The sequence below is a fragment of the Rhamphochromis longiceps genome, linkage group LG6 (assembly GCF_057381845.1).
Source record: "Rhamphochromis longiceps isolate RC_006_pf linkage group LG6, R_longiceps_female_GT1.1, whole genome shotgun sequence".
NCBI classification, from domain to species: domain Eukaryota; kingdom Metazoa; phylum Chordata; class Actinopteri; order Cichliformes; family Cichlidae; genus Rhamphochromis; species Rhamphochromis longiceps.
Genome location: NC_140562.1, coordinates 12,519,071 through 12,540,152, shown reverse-complemented (window position 1 = coordinate 12,540,152; position 21,082 = coordinate 12,519,071). Strand labels below are relative to the sequence as shown.

Genomic DNA, 21,082 nt, shown 5'->3' with positions numbered 1-21,082 from the left:
GGATACACAATGGACGGGTGGAGGAACTGGAGGGTCGTGTGCCTGGCGGGACTGTCAATCGAGGACATTGTAGACATCTACCTTTTCGGAACCATGATAACAGGGTTCTTGCTGTTCGGAGTTGGCTTGGCCCTGGCTTATCAAAGATAGCGGAATTGGCTTTCCAAAACCCCACAAGGCTGCCCGCTGTGATGGAAATGATGGGACGGGTCGTGACTTCTCAAAATGGGCTCATTGAACGCAGCACGGATACGATCTTGGAGAAGCTCACGGCAGTCTCTGCTCTCTGAGCACAAGATTGATAACATCTCAGAGAAGCTCTCCAACGGGAGACTGAGAGACCAGTTAGACCAACTGTGAAATTGACATGCAGTTGTTCGCACTAAAGGAAAACCACCATCATTTCATGCAGCTACCATATCGGTGTCAGCTGTGGTCTCAAGGCTGGAGCTGATACGTATGTATGTTCGGGGGGTCCAATTTCACTGCAGATGTAAACATTGCATGTGACAAATAAAAGGCTTGATTGAATAGCTTCAGACTTATGTTCAAAGAAAAGAAAAGAAGCCCTCAAACCTCTACTCTACTTTATGTGTTGATTTAATGAGCGAGTTCACTTTGTTTCTCTCTTCTCTCAAACGTCTAATCTCTCCTCCTCCTCTTCCTCTGTGTTTTATTCAGTCGTACCGTTTACAGCAGCGAGCAGGGCTTCTTCTTGACCTTGGCGGGCTGAGGGCAGAGGACGGCACGAATGGCCTCATCAAACACAGTCTTCAGACCACGCTGGGTCAAGGCTGAGCACTCCAGGTATTTGACTGCATCTATACATGCAGGGCTCTAGACTAACTTTTTGACATGGGCGCACCGGTACGCCTAACTTTAAAAATTTAGGCGTACCGGCACAAAAGTTAGGCGCACTCAAATTTTTCAACCGCATCGCTTAACACCGCAGTTTTACATGTGCACTTTCTTTGGGGGGGGAAGTCCATACAGACAATATTAATTTCTAAATTATTAACTAACAAACTTGTGCTTAAAGTGCTTTGTCAATATTGTAGAAAATGTTAAAAACTTAATCATCATCTTGGCCTCCTCTGACGACCTGTTTGCTGCTGTCTGCTGCTGAAAGGCCGTGGGGAGAGGGGACGCTTGGGCAGTGCATTTATTGCAGCATACAATGTGTTTCCTGGATACATTGTGCTTTTTCAGCATTCAAATATTGATGGCACCGTGTCAGAGCACTGGCTATGAATTTCAGACAGATCAGGCCTTAACTTAACAAAAAAGTTATCAATAGTTCTTTTCATCTTTTCTTATTACCCACAGCTACAGTACATCCACTTCTCTCAGGCCTAGGCTGCTCACTAGGGCTGAGTATCATCACTGATTTCTATAATCCATTCAATTCCGGTTCTCAAAGTCCTGATTTGATTCAATTTAGCCTCAGACAGTCAGAAATATTATAATTCTGATCATGTATCAGTACTGATACACATGAGACTTCATCAGAATTGTGAAAATCACAGCAGATGCCTTTGTGTGAAAGTAACTGAGAATAAAACACAGGAAAACATGAAGGAGATTTTCCTGGTCTGGCTTTTTATAGCAGATAACCTTAAAAATATTCTGCAATTTTGCATAATTTTAAGAAATTTAAATTTCTTCAGTATTGAACAGCAGAAATTAGGCTTTCTTGTCCGAGGTCATTTAAGTGAAAAAAGAAAAAGCGCTGTAAACAACGCTAGACTGGTGGGTAATAAGCGAATGAATAATGCAGAAAACAGATTTGAGACGGGAAACTGTTCCTGAAGTACAGAGAGAGAGAGAGAGCTGTGCAGGAAGTGTGATTTTTATCATGGTGGAAGCAAAACAGCAAAAGTCAGAGGGAATTCATGACGACATTGATCAAATGTGAAGCGCAGTTTGCTGCTTCTTTTGCTGCAGGCTCGGTGAATTTTGGTTGGAGAGAGGCAAAACCTGCAGCTCAGAATCAGCGCAAAAAGACGTAAACACAGCGCGGACCCGAAGAATCGCTAAGCTCCGACAGCGTGTCCGTGTTCAGGCCGTCGGGTGAGAAAGCCGAGAAAGACGAAGCTGATTCTGATGTGTTGGGTCCGCTCCGTGTTTACGTCTTTGTGTGGAATCCGTTAATGAATTGATATCGCTTTATTCAAGCTACTCACCTCTCTCTTCCACCTGCACTTTCAACTGGACCACGGCCAATCAGAGAGGTCCCGCCCCTGACTATCTCTGATTGGTTTAGTCCACGATAGGGGCATAATGTGTGTCTGTTGTTGACCACACGGAGAGTTACAGAGATTTTTTTTTTGTTACCGGAACAGTTGGTCGCACCTGTGCGACCAAATATTTATTTTTAGTCGCACCACTGAAAAATTTGGTCGCATTTGCGACCAAATTGGTCGCACTCTAGAGCCCTGACATGCGAAGACACATATATGTTAATAAAAGAAGAGAAAGAACTACAAAGACAAAGTAAGAGAAGAAAGGTTTGCTGGTAGTGGAGAAGAATAAGTTCAACTTTCAAAGAACACTATAGTCAACTACAGCTACTATACTTTTACTGTGATGCCAGGAAATGAGGGGAATAACAAAAATTTGCAGAGGCAGTCAGGCTACAAAGTTCTCTAGCATCTTCATCTGCTAGTTTCATATCTTCACTGGTGAGGAGAGCTTCAAATCTTAAAGTGCTTTTCAAGCAAATAAAGTAAGAGTGACTGACCTATCTCCTTAGCCAGAGCTAGGCCCTGTGGATAGGTGATAGGCGCCAGCTTCTTGTCCTTCAGTTTCTCAATGGTATCCTTTTCATCCCTCAGATCCAGCTTAGTGCCAACCAGGATGATGGGCGTGGAGGGGCAGTGGTGACGGACCTCAGGGTACCACTGGCAGAATACAGAGTAAAGGAAAACTAAATAAGAGGCAAGAAAGGGGAACACGCAAAATCAAGGAACGTGTTAGAGGCAAAAAACAGAATCAAAGGTGGAGGGAGATGAAGCTCTGATGCCAGGTGTTACAGAAAGGTGGATGAAGGCATGAAAAACAAAAGATATGCTGTAGCTATTAAAGATTAGAGAAATACATCATCCAACTTTCACCCACAGCATCAATCATTCATTCACATCAATTATTAGACCTGTTTAGGCTTTTTCTCCATTTTGTAATCCAAGTACCTATTTTTTTTCTCTATAATAAATTACTGCTTTTGTTCTGTTTGTTCCTTTTTACTTTTTGTTCCTTGGCAGCTGAGAGACAGGCCTCATAAAAAACAGCCAAAACTCACCTTAGCTCTGACGTTCTCATAGGATGCCGGGCTAACCAGGGAGAAGCAGATTAGGAAAACATCCTGGATGGAGAGACAAGGAGACAAAGAATTAGAATAGCTGCTGCAGTTTTAATTAGCTGACATGTTATATAAGTTCTGTCTGTGTAACTTTATGTCCATTTGTTACTGTGTGTGCCTGTGTGTGTATGTGTGATTCTGTACCGTCTGTGGCTAGATCAGTGGGCGGAGCCTGTCATAATCTTCCTGTCCAGCTGTATCCCAGAGGCCCAGGTTGACCGGCTTGCTGTCCACCATCACATTAGCTGAATATTTGTCGAATCTGTGGGGAGAGTAGAGAAGGTCAGCGATCAGCCAACAAGTCATAGGCAACCTTTCATTTCATTGGTTATTCATTCATTCAACAATCTTTCAATTCACTGATTGTTTAACCAGTGAAACTCCTGTAATGGAGAAAAAAAACAGGACCATACTTGAAATACCACTGTTCACAAAAACATTAACAACAACATTACTTTGGTTAGTTTGACACAAAAGCCATCCTAACCATGTCTAGTAAGAGAGAATAATACATAATAAGGCAGGGCTGCCCCCGTGTGGTCTCATAGTAGAATAACAGTTTAATTTCTCATTTTTAAAAACTTGAGAAATTTCATCCAAAATGTATTCAGGCTCAAATGAAACTGATAACACAAATGTTTGCAGACACAGATGTTTTTTTACAGAAAGAAAGAGACTAGTGTACCAGATTAATCCTGTTTTATGGCCTGTCCGAGGTCTACCCCGCCCTTTGCCTAATGACAGCTGGGATGGGCTTCAGTCTCCTTAATGACCCAGTAGTTAAAAAGATGGATGGATTTCCTGAAATAGAAAAGTCACTGAAATAACGTAAACTGTCAAACATAGAACAACTATGACAAACAGTCAACACTATCTGAGATCCTGCTGGTGGTTAGGGAGGATATACGTGATTCTGTTTGTTGTTTAAACATATTTATAGAGTTAAGAGTTCAGATTGCTGGAAGAACAACATTCACGCAGTCTGAGTGCTGTTTTTCTCCCAAAATGTAGAAACACCTGCTAACCATGGCACACTCTGCTTTTCCATTAGGTCTGTGCAAATACTACTTAAGTACACTCATCCTCCTGTGCCATTAGTGATATTAACAGAGTGTAGTCCATTTACGTTGGGCTTCAGCATCTACGCACATGTTGGCAGATTTTCTGAGTAATGTAAGTTTAGGAGGACGTCACTGTGGAGAGGAGTGAGGTTCTTTTTTTTAAACAAAAATAACCGAGACAGAGTTTTAGTGTGGAAGGAGCCATTATGTTCCCAAAGTTCATTTATGTTTCCCACAGATGCAGCAACATGATTCACAATGAGTCAACATGAGCAATGTTAATCATGACTGCAAAAAGATTAGCAACTGTGAAAGTGGAAGATGAAAAGTTATAACCTTGTTTACATATAAACAAGTTACAGTAACAGTGTACACACACACTCATGCAGATACCGATCAGGGATAACATTATGACCACAGGCCACAGGTCCCCCTTTTGATACCAAAACAGCCCTGAAGAATGGACTCCACTGGAGCCCTGAAGGTATGCTGTATCTGCAACAAGATTCTAGCAACAGATCCTTTAAGTTCTGGAAGTTGCGAGGTGGGGCCTCGGAGCTTCTCAACCTTAAACATGTTGTTGTACTCTTTAAACCAGTCCTGAAACATGTTTGCGTTGCTGAAAGAGGGCACAGCTTTAGAGGCCATGTATTTCTGTTGCTCCGTGGTTCAGTTCTGATGCTCATGTGCCCATTTTTGGTGCTTTCATGAATGGACAGAGGTCAGCACGGGCACCCTGACTGGTCTGCAGCTATGCAGCCTCATGCGCTGCACATGACCCTGTTGCTGGTTCACCACTGCGCCTTCCTTGGACCACTTTTGATAGATACTACTGCAAGCCGGGAACCCCCCACAAGAGCTGCAGTTTGGAGATGATCCAGCCATCACAATATTAATATTATTAATATTGCAGACTTACTCAAATCCCTGTGCTCGCCCATTTTTCTGCTTTTAACTCATAAACTTTGACTACAAAATGTTCAGTTGCTCTGTAATATATCCCACCCACTAACAGGTGCCCCGATAAAGAAATAATCAGTGTTATTCACTTCACCTATCAGTGATCATAATATTAAGCCTCATTGGTGTATACTGTTAAAATTAGATACTCATGTTAAACATGGCCCAAATTTGTAAACCTTGTGGCCAATGCATGTGCAAGTAATCGCTGTGCACAGTGAGGTTTAGAACAGTGTTTACTGCTTGTTTATCTGTGTAATATGTGGGGACATCGTTAATATGGTCATCTCATGCTCACAGCTCTGGCTGTGAACACAGCCACCGCCTGCTCTTTCAACCTGTTTATAATGAACAGAAGAAAGCTGGCTTAAAGTGAGGGTGGCTGTTATAACCCTAGCAGGCTCCCACAGGTTCAGCTGCCGCCCATTTCTCCTGAGGAGCCAGTGTATAGCTGGATACAAGCTTGTGAAGAGCTCCTCGGTGTACGCCAGTGTCAGTACTGTGGTGACCTTAGGTGTTTGTTTCCCAGCCTGCAGAGGCTTGTGTAGTGATGTGCTTTGACGTATTTGACGATGAGTTTAGCGCTGTGTTTGAGCTAGTAGTGAGCAGCCAGTGCCCTATGTGAGAGTGAAGTTTTTCTTTGATTACCCATTTCTTGTCTTTTCAGCAGATTCTAGTCTGTTGACATCCTTTGTTGGAGTGATATAACAGTATAGTTGACTCGTTATCTGTCCCCTGAGCTTATCATTGTTAATCCCCTCATCCCCTAGCCCTTTCCTGAGGGTGTAAGAGTGGCCTTAAAGGAAATGGCTTTTTTTAGACAGTGGATGAACAGTTAAATGTCAATCATAAAATGTCAATCAAGTACATCAACATTAGTTGACTGCAGCCACAATACTCTTAAAACAGTTTGCAGCCTCATACTTCCTCCTTTATCTTAAAAACTCAAATTATTTCAGTGTTACTCTAAAAGTCATACCTTGATGACGATCAGCAGGTAGCACAAGCAGATGACCAGCAGGGGGCAGAAGAATCCAACAGTGCACGTGTAGACAATAAACGATGTCTTCCACACTTCTGCTGGTTCAGGCCACACGATGCTGCAGTTCCCATCATCCTTCAGCACATCCGCGAACACCACTACCGGCAGCACCACCACAAAGGACCCCGCCCAAACGGTGCCACTGATAGCCTTAGCCACGTGGGGGCGCCGCCACCAAGAAGAGCGGATGGGATGCACCACAGCCAGGTATCGGTCCACTGACATCACAGTTAGACAAAAGATGCTGGTAAACTGGTTGATGGCATCCACTGTCATAACCACTCGGCACATCAGAGAGCCGAAAGGCCACGAGAGCAAAGCGTTCTGTACCGCCAAGAAGGGTAGGCCCAGCATGAAAAGCTCATCTGCAATGGCTAGATTGAGGATGTAGATGTTTGTGACTGACTCGTGTTTTGTGTAGTTGACAACAACATGGATGACCAGAGTGTTTCCCACCAAGCCAACGACACAAACGATGCCATAAATGAGTGGGATGAAGATTCCAGCCAAGCCAGGGAGGGATCCTGGTTTACTTTTGGTGCAATTTTGACAGGAGCTGTTAAGGAGAAACGAAGTGTCATCTTGGTTGAAGCTGTGAAGCGGTTCGGAGGGAGTAGAAAGGAGCAGGAAATGAGAGTAGGAGGGGGCAGAGGTGTTGCTCCAGGTAGCTGTAGGGACTTCCTGAGGCAGCAAAGCAAACTGGACGAGCTCCATCGAGGCGTTAACGACTATCAGGCAACAGTTGTTGGTAAGCTCACATCAGTAGAAGATCAGCAGCCCTACAGAAAGCAAAGTTAATTAATTTAGCACACTTCATGTGGACATGAAATATAAAGCAATTAATGCATTAAAGGTGTATTCTAACATTTTGGAGATGTCCAGTTAATCAACTCTTCCAACAAATCAGCCGTGTTGGTTGTTCGTCCACTGAAATGTGTCTGTAAAGCTATAAAGTTTCTTCTGGGACCTTTTCTGAGTTCTGTTTTCAGTTTCTGTTCGAGCAGATCTGTTGTTGGAGAAAATGCTTCATCCTTTGTAGCATCCTTTACATCAGGGGTCCCCAATCCCAGTCCACGAGGGCCGGTGTCCCTGCAGGTTTTAGATGTGTCCTTGATCCATCACAGCTGATTTAAATGGATAAATTACCTTCTTAACATGTCTTGAAGTTCTCCAGAGGCCTGGTAATGAACTAATCATGTGATTCAGGTGTGTTGACCCAGAGTGAGATCTAAAACCTGCAGGGACACCGGCCCCCGTGGACTGGGATTGGGGAACCCTGCTTTACATGGTGGAATAGACACAGCACACAGTTTGCATGCAATTATACACACTGCAGCAAACTTGTTGCTTAACTTTAAAATATAAATATAGTACATAATAATAAGTATAGAATTTATGTAAAACCCTTAGGAGTAAGAAAGGTGCTCGGTGTTATTTAGCACCTGGATTATCATTAATGTAACGTTAATCCAGGTCCATGAAACTTCAACTAAACTGCATTATAATTGTGTTTTAGAGTTTTAGAGGAAACATCTAGGCTGACTGTGTAAAGGTAACAGATTTCCCATCACGTCTTAGATTGTTCTTTGCTAGTATGGACTTTGAATTTTTATTGGATAGACAGCAACTTGGGAAGTCTTGTTACCTTGAGGTTGCCTGGAGACAGCCGGCACTCAAGTGCTGTATTGTTCTTGGTTTCAAGTGGGCAGGAGACTTTTGCTGCATGTTTAGTGTTTATGTCTTCTCTGTAAAACTCACAAGTGACATTTTTTTGCATCTAGACAACAATACTATATAACTAGCTAATGTGAGCTTTAGGGGTATTTAAATGTTTTAACAGGCTTCTGTCAAAAATAGACGTGCAAGCACTATTACATTTTTCATCTTACTATTGGCAAGAGAATGAGTGAGCCAGTTTAATAAAATATAAAACTGTGTCTCTAAAAGATATGTAGCAAAGAAAGATAAAACATAGAAAACAATGGCATACACAGCAGTAAGAGAGAATGAACAGGCAACAACATGTATTGACAAAGACACACTTTTCTATGTACACATAACGTTGACTGCTGCTGATGTTGGACAACACCTAAAAGTTTCAAAAGTTTGGCCATATCTGCCCAGTGGCTTGATGAATACTAAGCTATTAATAAACATAACAACCTTCCTTCCGTCACAACAAAGCAAGCGAGCACCAGAACACAGACATAAGGTATTTAGTTTTATTAGTACGAGACTTGTTTATGAAGCCATCCCAGCTTCTTAATCACCACTGTTCCACACACAGGCACACCCTCATCCCTCACAGCGATGGTTAATAATTGGTGGAACAAAATGCACTGACCTATGGGGGAAAAATAGCAGAGGCATATCTTCTGCGACCTCAACTGAGTAAAGTACATTAATGCAGATGTGAAGATGAGCGGAAGAGCGGGGAAGGTAAGGTGAATTATATACACCACTAAAGAATCCCCCAGAGACAGTTACTTTAGATTAAAATAAGTACAAATATTGGCAGCACACAGGAAATGTACACACTTTGAAGCATGACTGAATTCTCTTTCAGTGTTTGGAGATTTTTTTTGCTTTGCTTTAATTACATTTCATTCATTACAACCTAAAGGGCACCAGTACCACCAGTGGAGAATAAGACCACAGTGTTCACTGGTCAAACACGTGATCAAATCATGGTGAATGTCAATCCTTATGTACAGTTTTTAGACCAAACCTAAGAGCCATCCATAGGTCATGACCTCAATTACTAAATGTGAATGCCAGAGGATGGTATATGCCGTGGATCTCAACTGCTTAATGCTGCTACTGCTTTTATGAAGCAACAGGGTAAAGACAAGAAGTCGATAAATATAGAAATATTAACTTGTACCTAATATCGAATTACACTTATACTTGGGGTTATTTAGGCTTTTAAAACCTCATGTTTAAATCAGAAATTATTCAAATGAAAGAAGGCTAAGATGGATTTTTTTATAATGTGTGCACATTGTGTAAGGAGTCTTTAGTGAAGAGATCCTATTGTGACATCATCATATAAGGGAGTAGTGATATATTGAGCTGTACTGGAAAAATCCTCTGGAGGGAGTCTAGACGGTGGTGATAGCAGCGCAGGGGTGAAGGATGATGCTGGAGATCTGGATGGATGTGATGTGAAGCATGACAAATGGTGAGATTAATGGATGGACCTGAGGACAGAGGTCCTGATTAAAAGTGAGGATGAATGGGGTGGAAGAGTTTTCCATCAATCTGACAAGGAAATGACCACAGAGAGCAGCAGAGGCTTAGACATTTTTTAAATGACCACAGTGCAAAAAATTGGATAAGAGACAGAAACTATGATAAACACAGAGAGGAACATCATCAGTCAGTCGCCTTTATAAACTAGGTGCTGTGTGAGAGGGAACATGAATGGGTGGTATAAACGTGAGACAGTCTTCTTGACTAACCTTTGACAGGCTTCGTATCACAAACAGTGCTGTGATTGTGAATATGGAGTTGTACAACGTTCAGGTGTCACACTGTACAAAGACACGGAGCTAAAATGGTTCAACAGATTAAATCGAGGCACCAATTATTTCTCTGGCCTCAGTCATTGATTTTTTTTTTCCAGTCAGCGAACTTGAGTGACGTATAAAGTCTCAATAAGTCCTTTTCAATAAAGCGTATCAGGAGTACACAAAAGAAAAGAATGTTGTAATGCAGTAAAAGTGGTTCAGCAAAATATTAGAAATCAGCTGAGGCACAAGAGCCAGTGTTCACTCTTAAATCCTGTCTCCATAAATAAAAAAATATTAAAAAAATTATCGTTCTGGTTTTTATGGTTCCAAAATTTATTAAAAAAACAGTTTTGGATAGATAATGAACAAATAGTAGGAAACCAAAACCTTTCTGTGGTTACACATTGTGACTATTTGGAGTGCATTCTCTTTGTAATCCAACCTTGTGGCTAGTATGTGCATCATTTATTAAGCTTAAAAAAATCCACAATTACCTTTAAGTTCTGTCCTTGTCTCTCTATGCTCCCTTTTCCTCCTTCTCTTTCCTCTCATTCAGCAGCCAGTCACAGCACAAGGCTGCCCCTTCCTGAGCCTGGTTCTGCCACATGTTGCCTCTTATTAAAATGAGTTCTTCCTCCCCTCTGTTGCCATGTGGTTGCTCACAGTGAATTGCTGGGTTTTTCTCTATGATTTTGTAGGATCTTTATCTTGTGATAGAAAGCGCCTTGAGGCAACTGTGGCTGTGAATTGGCACTATAATAATAAAATGGAATTGAACATATAAAAACTATAGTAATGCAATTCACATCCATGGTTAGTGAAGACAAATGATTTTCTAACATATCACAGGCTTCACATCACTGTCATAACGAGAATATCTGTTAATTAATATATAAAAGGGGAAATAAGAAGTTTAATGGTTCCATAACACAAACTGGAGTGGTTGCAGGTATCTTTTGTTTTGTTTTTTACTCACACCATACATTAGATAGTCACTGAATGTCCCACTGAGATGTGAACAGTCAGCAAGGCTAACCTAATCACACACACACTCCCCTACACTCTCCTCATTTTGCCTTTGCTATTGCCTCCCACCCTAATCTCTGATAAACACAATAAGAGCAGACTGACAATTTTTCTTCCTGAAGTGCATCACTTCTCTTGTCTGCCATTGCACGAGCAGCTCTGTGAAAACCCTCCCAGGAGGTGTTGCTATGGTAACATAAGGTCAAGACAAGGCTTAAAGGTCCCTGCATGGAGCAAATTGACGAGATAAGTGAGAGTCTGAATGACTGCTGATTGAAGAGTCCTTGCATTTACATTCAAATACAAAGAGTATTGTGTGTGAGAGGCCAGGTGTGTGACAAATGCATTTGTGCATGTGTGTACACAAAACCTGCCCTCTGTGCATCTGCAGAGTGAAGATAATATAGTCTTAGAGATCTCAGGGTAAATTTATGTTAACTGGTTGTTATTTAAAGTCTGATGCTAGCTGAAGTGATGATTACAATTCTAAATGTTCACTTGTTTGCTATACATATCTATATTTATCTGCCATTTGTGGCATAGAATGGAATATGTATAGTTTTCAAAGCAAATCTTAAAATAATAGGTTCAACACAAAATATGATTGAGCTGCTGCTTTGGCAAATTTTGCATAGTCTGTTCTCTCCTAATGCAGACATCCGGAGAAACAGAAGCTAGAAAGTTTGTTAAAAATAGGAAGGTACTTACTTTTTTATTATTTCACATCTCAAGGATTACTCTATCATTCTGGCAAACAAGGTTATCCAGTCATATGGCTTACTAATTCAGTGTTCTGGTTCACTTTCCCCACTTTTTACCTCATTTTGTGGCTGCAGCAGGGAAAAGCAAATGCCAAGCATACAAATTTGAATATCAAACACATTTGGAAAAGACTCAAGACTGGATCGAGGGCGTGAAACGGTAATCTTCTGTGGTTTCGTAACCTTATCATTCTGTGCAAGCAGGAAAAAACTTAAATGACGTTGAAGCTGTGCTGAAAAAAATAAATATAGAAAAAAATCTCATGTGTAACTGAAATATGTATTTTGCCTGATCATTAAACTTTAATGGTAACTTACTGGTTGTCATTTACAGTAATTTAACTATTAATAATAAGTGAATGCCATATGCCACATATGAGACTGAATAAAAAATATAATATATATTAATTTTACAAAGTGACACAATGAAAAGGAATAAAAAATTTAATTTAAAACCTTGATTTGCAGTTTTTTTTTTAAATTAATAAATTGAATGTAAATATATTTAAAAAACTGAAAAAAGTCTAGAAAAAAACTCTGTTTAAGTGAGACAGCACAGGGTTTACAAATGAACTGGTGAAATTGTACCTATTTGCTGAGGCAGTACAATGAGAGGCCTGGTTGGTGGTTCGATCCCTGGCTCATGTATCCTTGGGCAAGATACTAACCCCAGGTTGCTCTCGATGCATCCATCGGAGTATGAATGTGTGTGAATGTCGATAGAAAGCACTCAGTTTAGAGACAGTGCTTGTGAGATTGGGTGTTTGTGGCATGTTGTATAGAGCGCTTTGAGTACTCCGGGAGAGTAGAAAAGTGAAAGCTATGTAAGAATCAGTCCATTTGTACAGTATAATTTGAGGCAACAGCAGCAGTTCATAACCTACCAAAATTATGCAACGCTTTCAAACTGTCGGTGGTCTAAGCAGCAGTCCTTTCTATCCACTTGTTCACTACACACTTTAACGACATTACAGTTCAATGTGTTTTTTCTTAATCTCATCAGTCCCATGTTTTCCTGTGCTGGCTTGAACACCTTTAGGCTTTCACGTCAGAGACTTTCTGCTCTAGAGACTGCTCTAATTCAACTCTGACTAAACTCAATGCTGCAAACTCAGTTTGTGATTACCAACAAATGCATGTCACTTTGTTCCTCATGAATCAGTAGAAAATAAAATCCACTTTCACTGAAGCCTCAGTGTATTTCAGCATAGGCTTTACAGTTAGCCTTTGAATTAGCTGAAGCCAAGATGTCATCTTGAGATTTTCAGAGCCTTTTCCAGAGGAAAGACTATTATACTGAGTCATGCACCACCTCAGCAGTTATTGTCCCTCGATGGAATTCACTGAAGGTGTGTGTACTCATAACTGGATGCCACGGCTGACACTGCAGGACAACACACTTCTCTACTCCCATATCGATCATTCCAGCTGTTCATCCACAACATCACTGAATCCCAAATTCAGTTATTTCCATAATGATGCTTGCTCATAACTGCAAAGCGACACTAGCAGTATTGTTCTGAGAGATTAGCTGGTGAAGCGACAATTGCTTGGCACATAATAACCCTGGATACTATTGTTATGGTTTCTGCTAATGAAAATAGCTTGCACCTGCTGTGAGCTTCAGCTGTTGTGTCTTTCAAAGGGACAAGCTGAAAACTTTCAAAAATCCACATTCATGCTGACAGCGGTTTGGTGCACGATGCTTTAATAAACACTTTTAACATCAGTTTCCATGGTTTTTTTTAATGTTTTTGTTTTTTTCCTATCACCATTACGTGTTGTACAACCATCAATTTGGCTTTAACCTCTCATATTTCTGGTGTGATTAACCTCTCTTAAAGACAAAAGAGAGCATAAGAGATGGAAAAGAGATGTCCTTGAATAAAATTCAATAGTTGAATTATTAGAAAGCATTTATACAAACATTAATGGTGACTCTCTTTATAAGAGGCCTGGTGATGATTACATGGTTGATACTGGTGGTAAATACATGTTTCCTCCTCACTGAAAACTCTGTTGACGCCTGCGTAATACCTCGTAATTGTTCAATCCACAGCTTGGAACAAACAACCTCCTGATGCAATCTAGAGGCCACAAGGTACCCATTAACACAGACGCCTGTCTGGCAACTGTTTCGTTGGGGAAGTGAATGCCTGCTGATTGCCCAAAGGGCCGCTCATTATTGTTACATTCACTAAGTGCATTTTAGGGCATTTCTATTGTTTCTTTTAATGTCAGTCTGGTCTTTTCTTTTTTTTGCCACCCTTATTCCTAGCATATAAAAAATAGGACAGGAAAAAGCAAAGACTGTTGGTGGTGTGGCCACCAGGCTGCAGAGGGTATCTCATAAAGGGTCATGGGAAATGGGGAAGAGTAACCATCACTCACTGCACAAAATAGATTTCAAAGCCTTACTTATCACGCTGTCATTAAGAAGGTGCCAAGGAATTGCAGCATAAACTATATACATTTATGTGCATCTGTCCATTTATTTCATATGGTTTATAATGTTAGTTATAATTGTGGATACAACTGATCATCACACGACGATGATGCTGCACAAAATCATCACTTGAATTCCTTGCTGCGACGCTTTGAGCTTGGACATGAACACACCTAAGTATATGTACACTTCGTGTAGACAAAACATTTAGAGACTGGAGCTTGAAACACACTCCTGCATCTGTGAATTTGCATTGTATGCCAATAAAATACAACAATAATGTTAATGACACACACATTTAAAAAAAAGCTTACCAAAGTCAGTACATTCTAGGTTGGCAGCAGTCTCCAGGGTTAGGGTCGCTAAAGCTGCTAGCAAATGCTAGGTAACGCCTCAGCTAGTTAAAAATCACTGAACATGTTTGTGCTCTTTTGGACCATTTTAACGAGTTTATCTGGCAAATTATATGTCTTCTGTCACAAAAAGGTCTGTGACTTAAATTGTAATACTGTATGAATATGCTTCAGTCTATGTATGCAAGTTGCTAATCAAGATAAACCACATTAGCTTCTAACTAGCTGCTAGCACTACAGCCTCTCATCCAAATATGGCCATTGTTTACTTCCAAAGAAAAACAATGGTGACAGCCAAAATGACAAACTTGAAGCTTCAAAGCAGTAGTCCACAAAAGAGTATGTGCTCTTGTTGTGATTGGGTCCAAATTTTATGTAGAGTGTTTGACTTTAGGTAACATTTAAATAGTGATAATATTATCAGTGTGAAATATTGTACTTTTTGTTTACTAAATTTCGCCTATTCAATATCTACAGTTACTAAAGCCCCATCTTTGCAAGATAGACCAGTAAACATTTGTGAGTTACTTTAGCCCAAAGTACAAAGATCCTAAGCTTGTATTTTCACAAAAACACATATATGCTTTCAGCAAGGCAAATATTTGGACTATAAATATTCATTTGTGATATTTCTTTGGGGAAAATAGTGGGTTTGTGATGTGTGTACACTGTTTATGACATGTAATACACAGTAATGTTCTTTTTTTTCCCATCCATCCATCCATCCATCCATCCATCTTCATCCGCTTTATCCGGAGCCGGGTCGCGGGGGCAGCAGCCTAAGCAAAGAGGCCCAGACCTCCCTCTCCCCAGCCACCTCCTCCAGCTCATCCGGGGGAACACCAAGGCGTTCCCAGGCCAGCCGAGAGATATAATCTCTCCAGCGTGTCCTGGGTCTGCCCCGGGGCCTCCTCCCGGTGGGACATGCCTGGAACACCTCACCCAGGAGGCGCCCAGGGGGCATCCTTGTCAGATGCCCGAACCACCTCAGCTGGCTCCTTTCGATGTGGAGCAGCAGCTGCTCTACTCTGAGCCCCTCCCGGATGGCCGAACTTCTCACCCTATCTCTAAGGGAGAGGCCAGCCACCCTTCGGAGGAAGCTCATTTCCGCCGCTTGTATCCGCGATCTCGTTCTTTCGGTCACTACCCACAGCTCGTGGCCATAGGTGAGGGTAGGGACGTAGATCGACCGGTAAATTGAGAGCTTCGCTTTTACACTCAGCTCCCTCTTCACCACGACGGACCGGTGCAGCGTCCGCATTACTGCAGCCGCAGCCCCAATCCGTCTGTCGATCTCCGGCTCCCTTCTCCCATCACTCGCGAACAAGACCCCGAGATACTTGAGCTCCTCCACTTGGGGCAGGAACTCATCCCCGACCCGGAGTGGGCACTCCACCCTTTTCCGGCTGAGAACCATGGCCTCAGATTTGGAGGTGCTGATCCTCATTCCCGCTGCTTCACACTCGGCTGCGAACCGTTCCAGTGCGAGCTGGAGGCCCTCACCCGATGAAGCCAACAGAACCACATCATCTGCAAAAATCAGAGATGAGATTCTGAGGCCACCGAAGCGAAAGCCCTCCGCCACTTGGCTGCGCCTAGAAATCCTGTCCATAAAAATTATGAACAGAACCGGAGACAAAGGGCAGCCCTGGCGGAGCCCATCACCCACCGGGAACGAGTCCGACTTATTGCCGGCAATGCGAACCAAGCTCTTGCAACGGTTGTATAGGGATCGAATGGCCCGTAGCAATGGGCCAGACACCCCATACTCCCGCAACACCTCCCACAGGACACCCCGAGGGACACGGTCGAATGCCTTCTCCAAGTCCACAAAACACATGTAGACTGGTTGGGCAAACTCCCATGCACCCTCAAGTATCCTGGAGAAGATAAAGAGCTGGTCCAGTGTTCCGCAACCAGGACGAAAACCGCATTGTTCCTCCTGTATCCGAGGTTCGACTAGCGGACGAACTCTCCTTTCCAGCACCCTGGCATAGACTTTCCCAGGGAGGCTGAGGAGTGTGATCCCCCTGTAGTTGGAACACACCCTCCGGTCCCCCTTCTTAAAGATGGGGACCACCACCCCGGTCTGCCAGTCCACAGGTACTGCCCCTGATCTCCACGCAACATTGCAGAGGCGTGTCAACCAGGACAGCCCTACAACGTCCAGAGCCTTCAGGAACTCGGGGCGGACCTCATCAACACCAGGGGCTCTGCCACCAAGGAGTTGTTTAACTGCCTCAGTGACCTCGCCCCCGGAAATTGGCGGGTCATTCCCCTCATCCCCAGACTCTGCTTCCTCCTCGGAAGACGTGTCAGTAGGATTAAGGAGGTCCTCGAAGTATTCCTTCCACCGCCTGACAATTTTCTCAGTCGACGTCAGTAGCGCTCCGCCAGCACTATACACAGTGCAGGTAGAGCACCGCTTTCCCCTCCTGAGATGCCTGACGGTTTGCCAGAATCTCTTCGAGGCAGTCCGAAAGTCTTTTTCCATGGCCTCTCCGAACTCCTCCCACACCCGAGTTTTTGCTTCAGCCACTGCCCGAGCCGCATTCCGCTTGGCCTGTCGATACCTGTCCGCTGCCTCCGGAGTCCCACAGGCTAACCAAGCCTGATAGGACTCCTTCTTCAGCCTGGTGGCTCCCTTCACCTCTGGTGTCCACCATTTGGTTCGGGGATTACCACCGCGGCAGGCACCAACCACCTTGCGGCCGCAGCTCAATGCAGCAGCTTCGGCAATGGAGACGCTGAACACGGTCCATTCGGACTCAATGTCCCCAGTCTCCCTCGGAATGCTGTTGAAGCTCTGCCGGAGGTGTGCGTTGAAGATCTCGCGGACTGGGGCCTCTGCTAGACGTTCCCAGCACACCCTCACTACGCGTTTAGGTGCACCAGGTCTGTCCAGCGTCCTCCCCCGCCACCTGATCCAACTCACCACCAGGTGGTGATCAGTTGACAGCTCAGCCCCTCTCTTTACCCGAGTGTCCAGAACATATGGTCGCAGGTCTGCTGATACGATTACAAAATCGATCATCGACCTACGGCCTAGAGCGTCCTGGTGCCACGTGCACTTATGGACACTCTTATGTTCGAACAGGGTGTTCGTTATGGCCAAACTGTGATTAGCACAGAAGTCCAATAACAAAGCACCGCTCGGGTTCAGATCAGGGAGGCCGTTCCTCCCAATCACGCCCCTCCAGGTCTCGCTGTCGTTACCCACGTGAGCATTGAAGTCTCCCAGCAGGACAACAGAGTCTCCAGGTGGAGCACCCTCCAGCACCCCCCCCCAGGGACTCTAAGAAGGCTGGGTACTCTGAACTGCCACTCGGTGCATAAGCGCAGATGACAGTCAGGACCCGTTCCCCGACCCTAAGGCGCAGGGAACAAACCCTCTCGTCCACCGTTCTTTTTTTTTTTTTAAAGCAATTTCACTCGAAGCAGGAGAGCATAGATTGAGCAGAGATACACCATCAGCTAATTGGCTATCCATTAGTCCTACTCCCTCAGGGAATCTACTTCCTCTGTTGCGGTTTAATAAACAGATTTGGACTGGATCCAGTCACCTCCACACCGCTGCCCGCCTCCACACTTTTTATTACAAAGCTGACAAGTGCTCACAGATTGCACAGAGTGTGATCAATAATCTTACAAGCATGTCATGTGGATCAAAGATCTGCAAATGCAAACATGGTCACAGAATGGTTTTGGTTGTATTTCAGTTTTTCCGAACGACACATATGGATGGACTTATCTATGGATAGATAAACACGCAGGGAGGTGTTCGTGTGCACACATGAGTCATTTGGCCCTAAGGCAGTGACTGAAGTTAAAAAACACAGGAGACTCTGCAGCACCCACAGTGTCACACTGCTTGTGGAGGGTAGATTTTTGGGAAGGTATACAGGAATTTGTGGGGGGTGCATTAATGCTTACATGCATTGCCACAGTTCTGCTAAAACCAATATCAGCAACACTTTTATCCTCTTCCTACACAGCGTGCAGGACACATGCAGTTTATGAAAAAAAAAACGTACCACAGGTGAACAGACGAGAATGAAAAGCTTTAAAAGCTAAAGAGCGGTGACCAATTAAATTAAAAGCTCTGTTTCCTCGGACAGTGAAAGAAAGAGAAAACAAAGGGTCACGTAGAGGTTAATTATTTTTTTTACCTGTTTCACAGCAGTCCATTAATTCAAGCAGCAGGGCTTCAATAACAGTGTTCTAAACCTTATCAGTGATAGTGGAGCAGATTTCATATTCCTTCCTCTTCTTTCCTCTTTCTTTTATTTCCTCTCTACCCTGTTGTTGTTTTCCCCTCATCTCTTCTTATATCTCCTACACTGCATGTCACCCTTCTTCATCTCACTTGGTTTCTCCTCATCTCTTCTCTCGTGACTCCTATTCCTCTTAATTCTGCATTTTTTGTTTTTAGTTTGAGTTCAATTTCTATTCCAGTCCCCTTTTTGTATGTGTGACCCTTTAGAGCAAATCAAGGCCTCCACTTCCACCTGTATCGTTTTTAAAAGCCACATACACAAAAATCCTCATTTTTACAGTAATTCCAGGAGTTCTGTATCAGCAGCAGACAGATGAGCACCGTGACTGATAATGTTTTTGGCTTGCTGCACCTCCAGAGACACGGCGCGAAATGTATCTCACATTAATAAAGAGTATTAGAGATTAAAATAAATCCCACCAATACACAGCAACAACTAGGACAAAACAGAAAGACACGAGCAACACACAAAGCACAGACTGCTAAAGTGAACCTAAACACGACACCAGCCACCTTCACCTGATGTATTTACATGTAAGCATGAGTTTATGGCTGTGTGCTGTCCGCTATCACAGGTGAATTCTGCAAATAAAAATGTATCCAGCTGACGGCAATGGCTGCTGTTGTTTGGACGAGCCATCAAGTTTATGTTACTAAGTAAGACAAACTTAACGACGCTTCATTTTCACAGGCTTGTGTTAGCGGCAGTGTGGATTAAAAAGGCTGTCCTGCACACTCTAAACAGAGACTAAAGACATGACGAAGGGAAAAAAATACTTACAACTATCCGCTCACTGTGTTTCACCGGTCTGCACTTCAGCTGAGAACAGACTCACTCGGAGCCGTGAACAGCGGAGACTGTCTCAGAGCTCTGAGAGCTGAGGGGGTTTGTAAGAACAGCCTCCACCTACAATACCCACGCGCGCACACACGCGCACGTGTTTCTTTTTTTTTCTTTCCTTCTGTTTTTTGTTGGAATTTCGAGGACCCTGCAGACACGACGTATTAGCAACTCTCTTAACCAATAGAAACCACAACCCTAGTTCTAGAAACAGTTTTAGATGTTTTATATATACATTATATTATAATGGTTATGCTCGGCTTAATCACATCCTGTATTATCCTCTCTCGTAGCTGAGCGCAAATGTTGTGGAAATCTGAAATAAATCAGGTTTTCTCTGCGACTTTAATTTGACTTTGCATTGGTTCAAATTACCAGCAGGTCCATGTGCTTTTTTACAAAACACCTCCAATATTTACACATCACTGCCACGATCACACAATACGGTCAGAACGCTGTGTGCGAAAGATAACTGATGCATGAGCGTGTGGTATACCTGAAAGATTATTCTTTGCCCTCATAACACAAAACAATACTTTAATTCAACTGAAATAAATAAAATCTGTTTATTTATTCAAATTATTAGGAAGATATGCTCATAATAAATTGAATACATACCAATCAAGTACATTTCTTTTGGCCAGATTCCATTAAACTTTTTTCATGGACTTAAAAAAACAAAGACACAGAAAGTTGACATGTAATTAAATTAAAATCAGCATTTTGAGCATAAATATTTTCTGAGTGCATGAAGACAGAATGACAAAACATGGAGCCTTTCACTGAGTCAGGTCAGCTTCACACAGTCTTAAAATTTCCCATTACACTAATCAGTTGTTAATACCTTTGCGGGGAGTGCACAAATGAACAAACAGCTAAGCACCTGAATCTCTGGAGCCATTACTCATAGCAGCAGCTTTGGAAAACCATCACTTTATGCTTTTTAAACAAGTGCCATTAACATGGGTTCATTTTTTACTTTTTGTGCACTTAAATTTGAGTCCTCAAGACAAATTGGCGGTAAGAAGTACTGTATAACAAAGTACAGGGATAGTGCAATCACAGTGTCACATATTTTACACAAAGCAATTTTAAAATGCTGTGTTTGTTTAGACATTTAATTCTGATTCAGAAATGCAAACAAAGTGTTCAAAAATAGAGATTCATACGAACATAGCAGGCACTTTGCTTTGCTCTCTCGTCTTTCTGCCTCTGTGAATAGCTGTAAGTAAAAATGGAGGGGCCATTGACTAACAGTCCATGTTCAGACCAGACTTTTTAACTGAACGAGGCAGTCACTTTACGACCGTCAGCCAGTGCATTTCACCTTCCTCCTTAGCAATAACTAAGGCAAAAATGCAGTTCAACCCAAGGCATAGTGAGAATGGGCTTCATGAACATGGCTGAAGCAAATGTCATGTTCACAGTGTGAGATATGCTGAGTGG

The 21,082-nt window shown here is 42.8% G+C and overlaps 1 protein-coding gene and 1 pseudogene across 2 annotated transcripts; both read right to left on the bottom strand.

Moving 5' to 3' along the window:
• Positions 1-315: 315 nt before the first annotated feature.
• LOC146667568 (ras-related C3 botulinum toxin substrate 2-like) lies at positions 316-4,142 on the bottom strand (annotated as a pseudogene). Its single transcript, XR_014912079.1, has 5 exons — positions 4,044-4,142; positions 3,503-3,620; positions 3,299-3,361; positions 2,741-2,900; positions 316-821 (listed from the first exon to the last, which is right to left on the bottom strand). The product of XR_014912079.1 is annotated as a ras-related C3 botulinum toxin substrate 2-like (transcript).
• A 2,173-nt stretch (positions 4,143-6,315) lies between these two features.
• On the bottom strand, positions 6,316-19,650 carry LOC146667567 (somatostatin receptor type 3-like). The gene is made up of 2 exons (XM_085409247.1): positions 19,577-19,650; positions 6,316-7,200 (listed from the first exon to the last, which is right to left on the bottom strand). Exon 2 carries the CDS (start codon positions 7,133-7,135, stop codon positions 6,353-6,355), a length of 783 nt encoding a protein of 260 aa, XP_085265373.1. The 5' UTR covers positions 7,136-7,200; positions 19,577-19,650; the 3' UTR covers positions 6,316-6,352.
• Between the last annotated feature and the right edge of the window lie 1,432 nt (positions 19,651-21,082).

Bases quoted from the DNA above. Each gene is read 5' to 3' on its own strand.
- LOC146667567 (XM_085409247.1), bottom strand. From the start codon at position 7,135: ATGGAGCTCGTCCAGTTTGCTTTGCTGCCTCAGGAAGTCCCTACAGCT.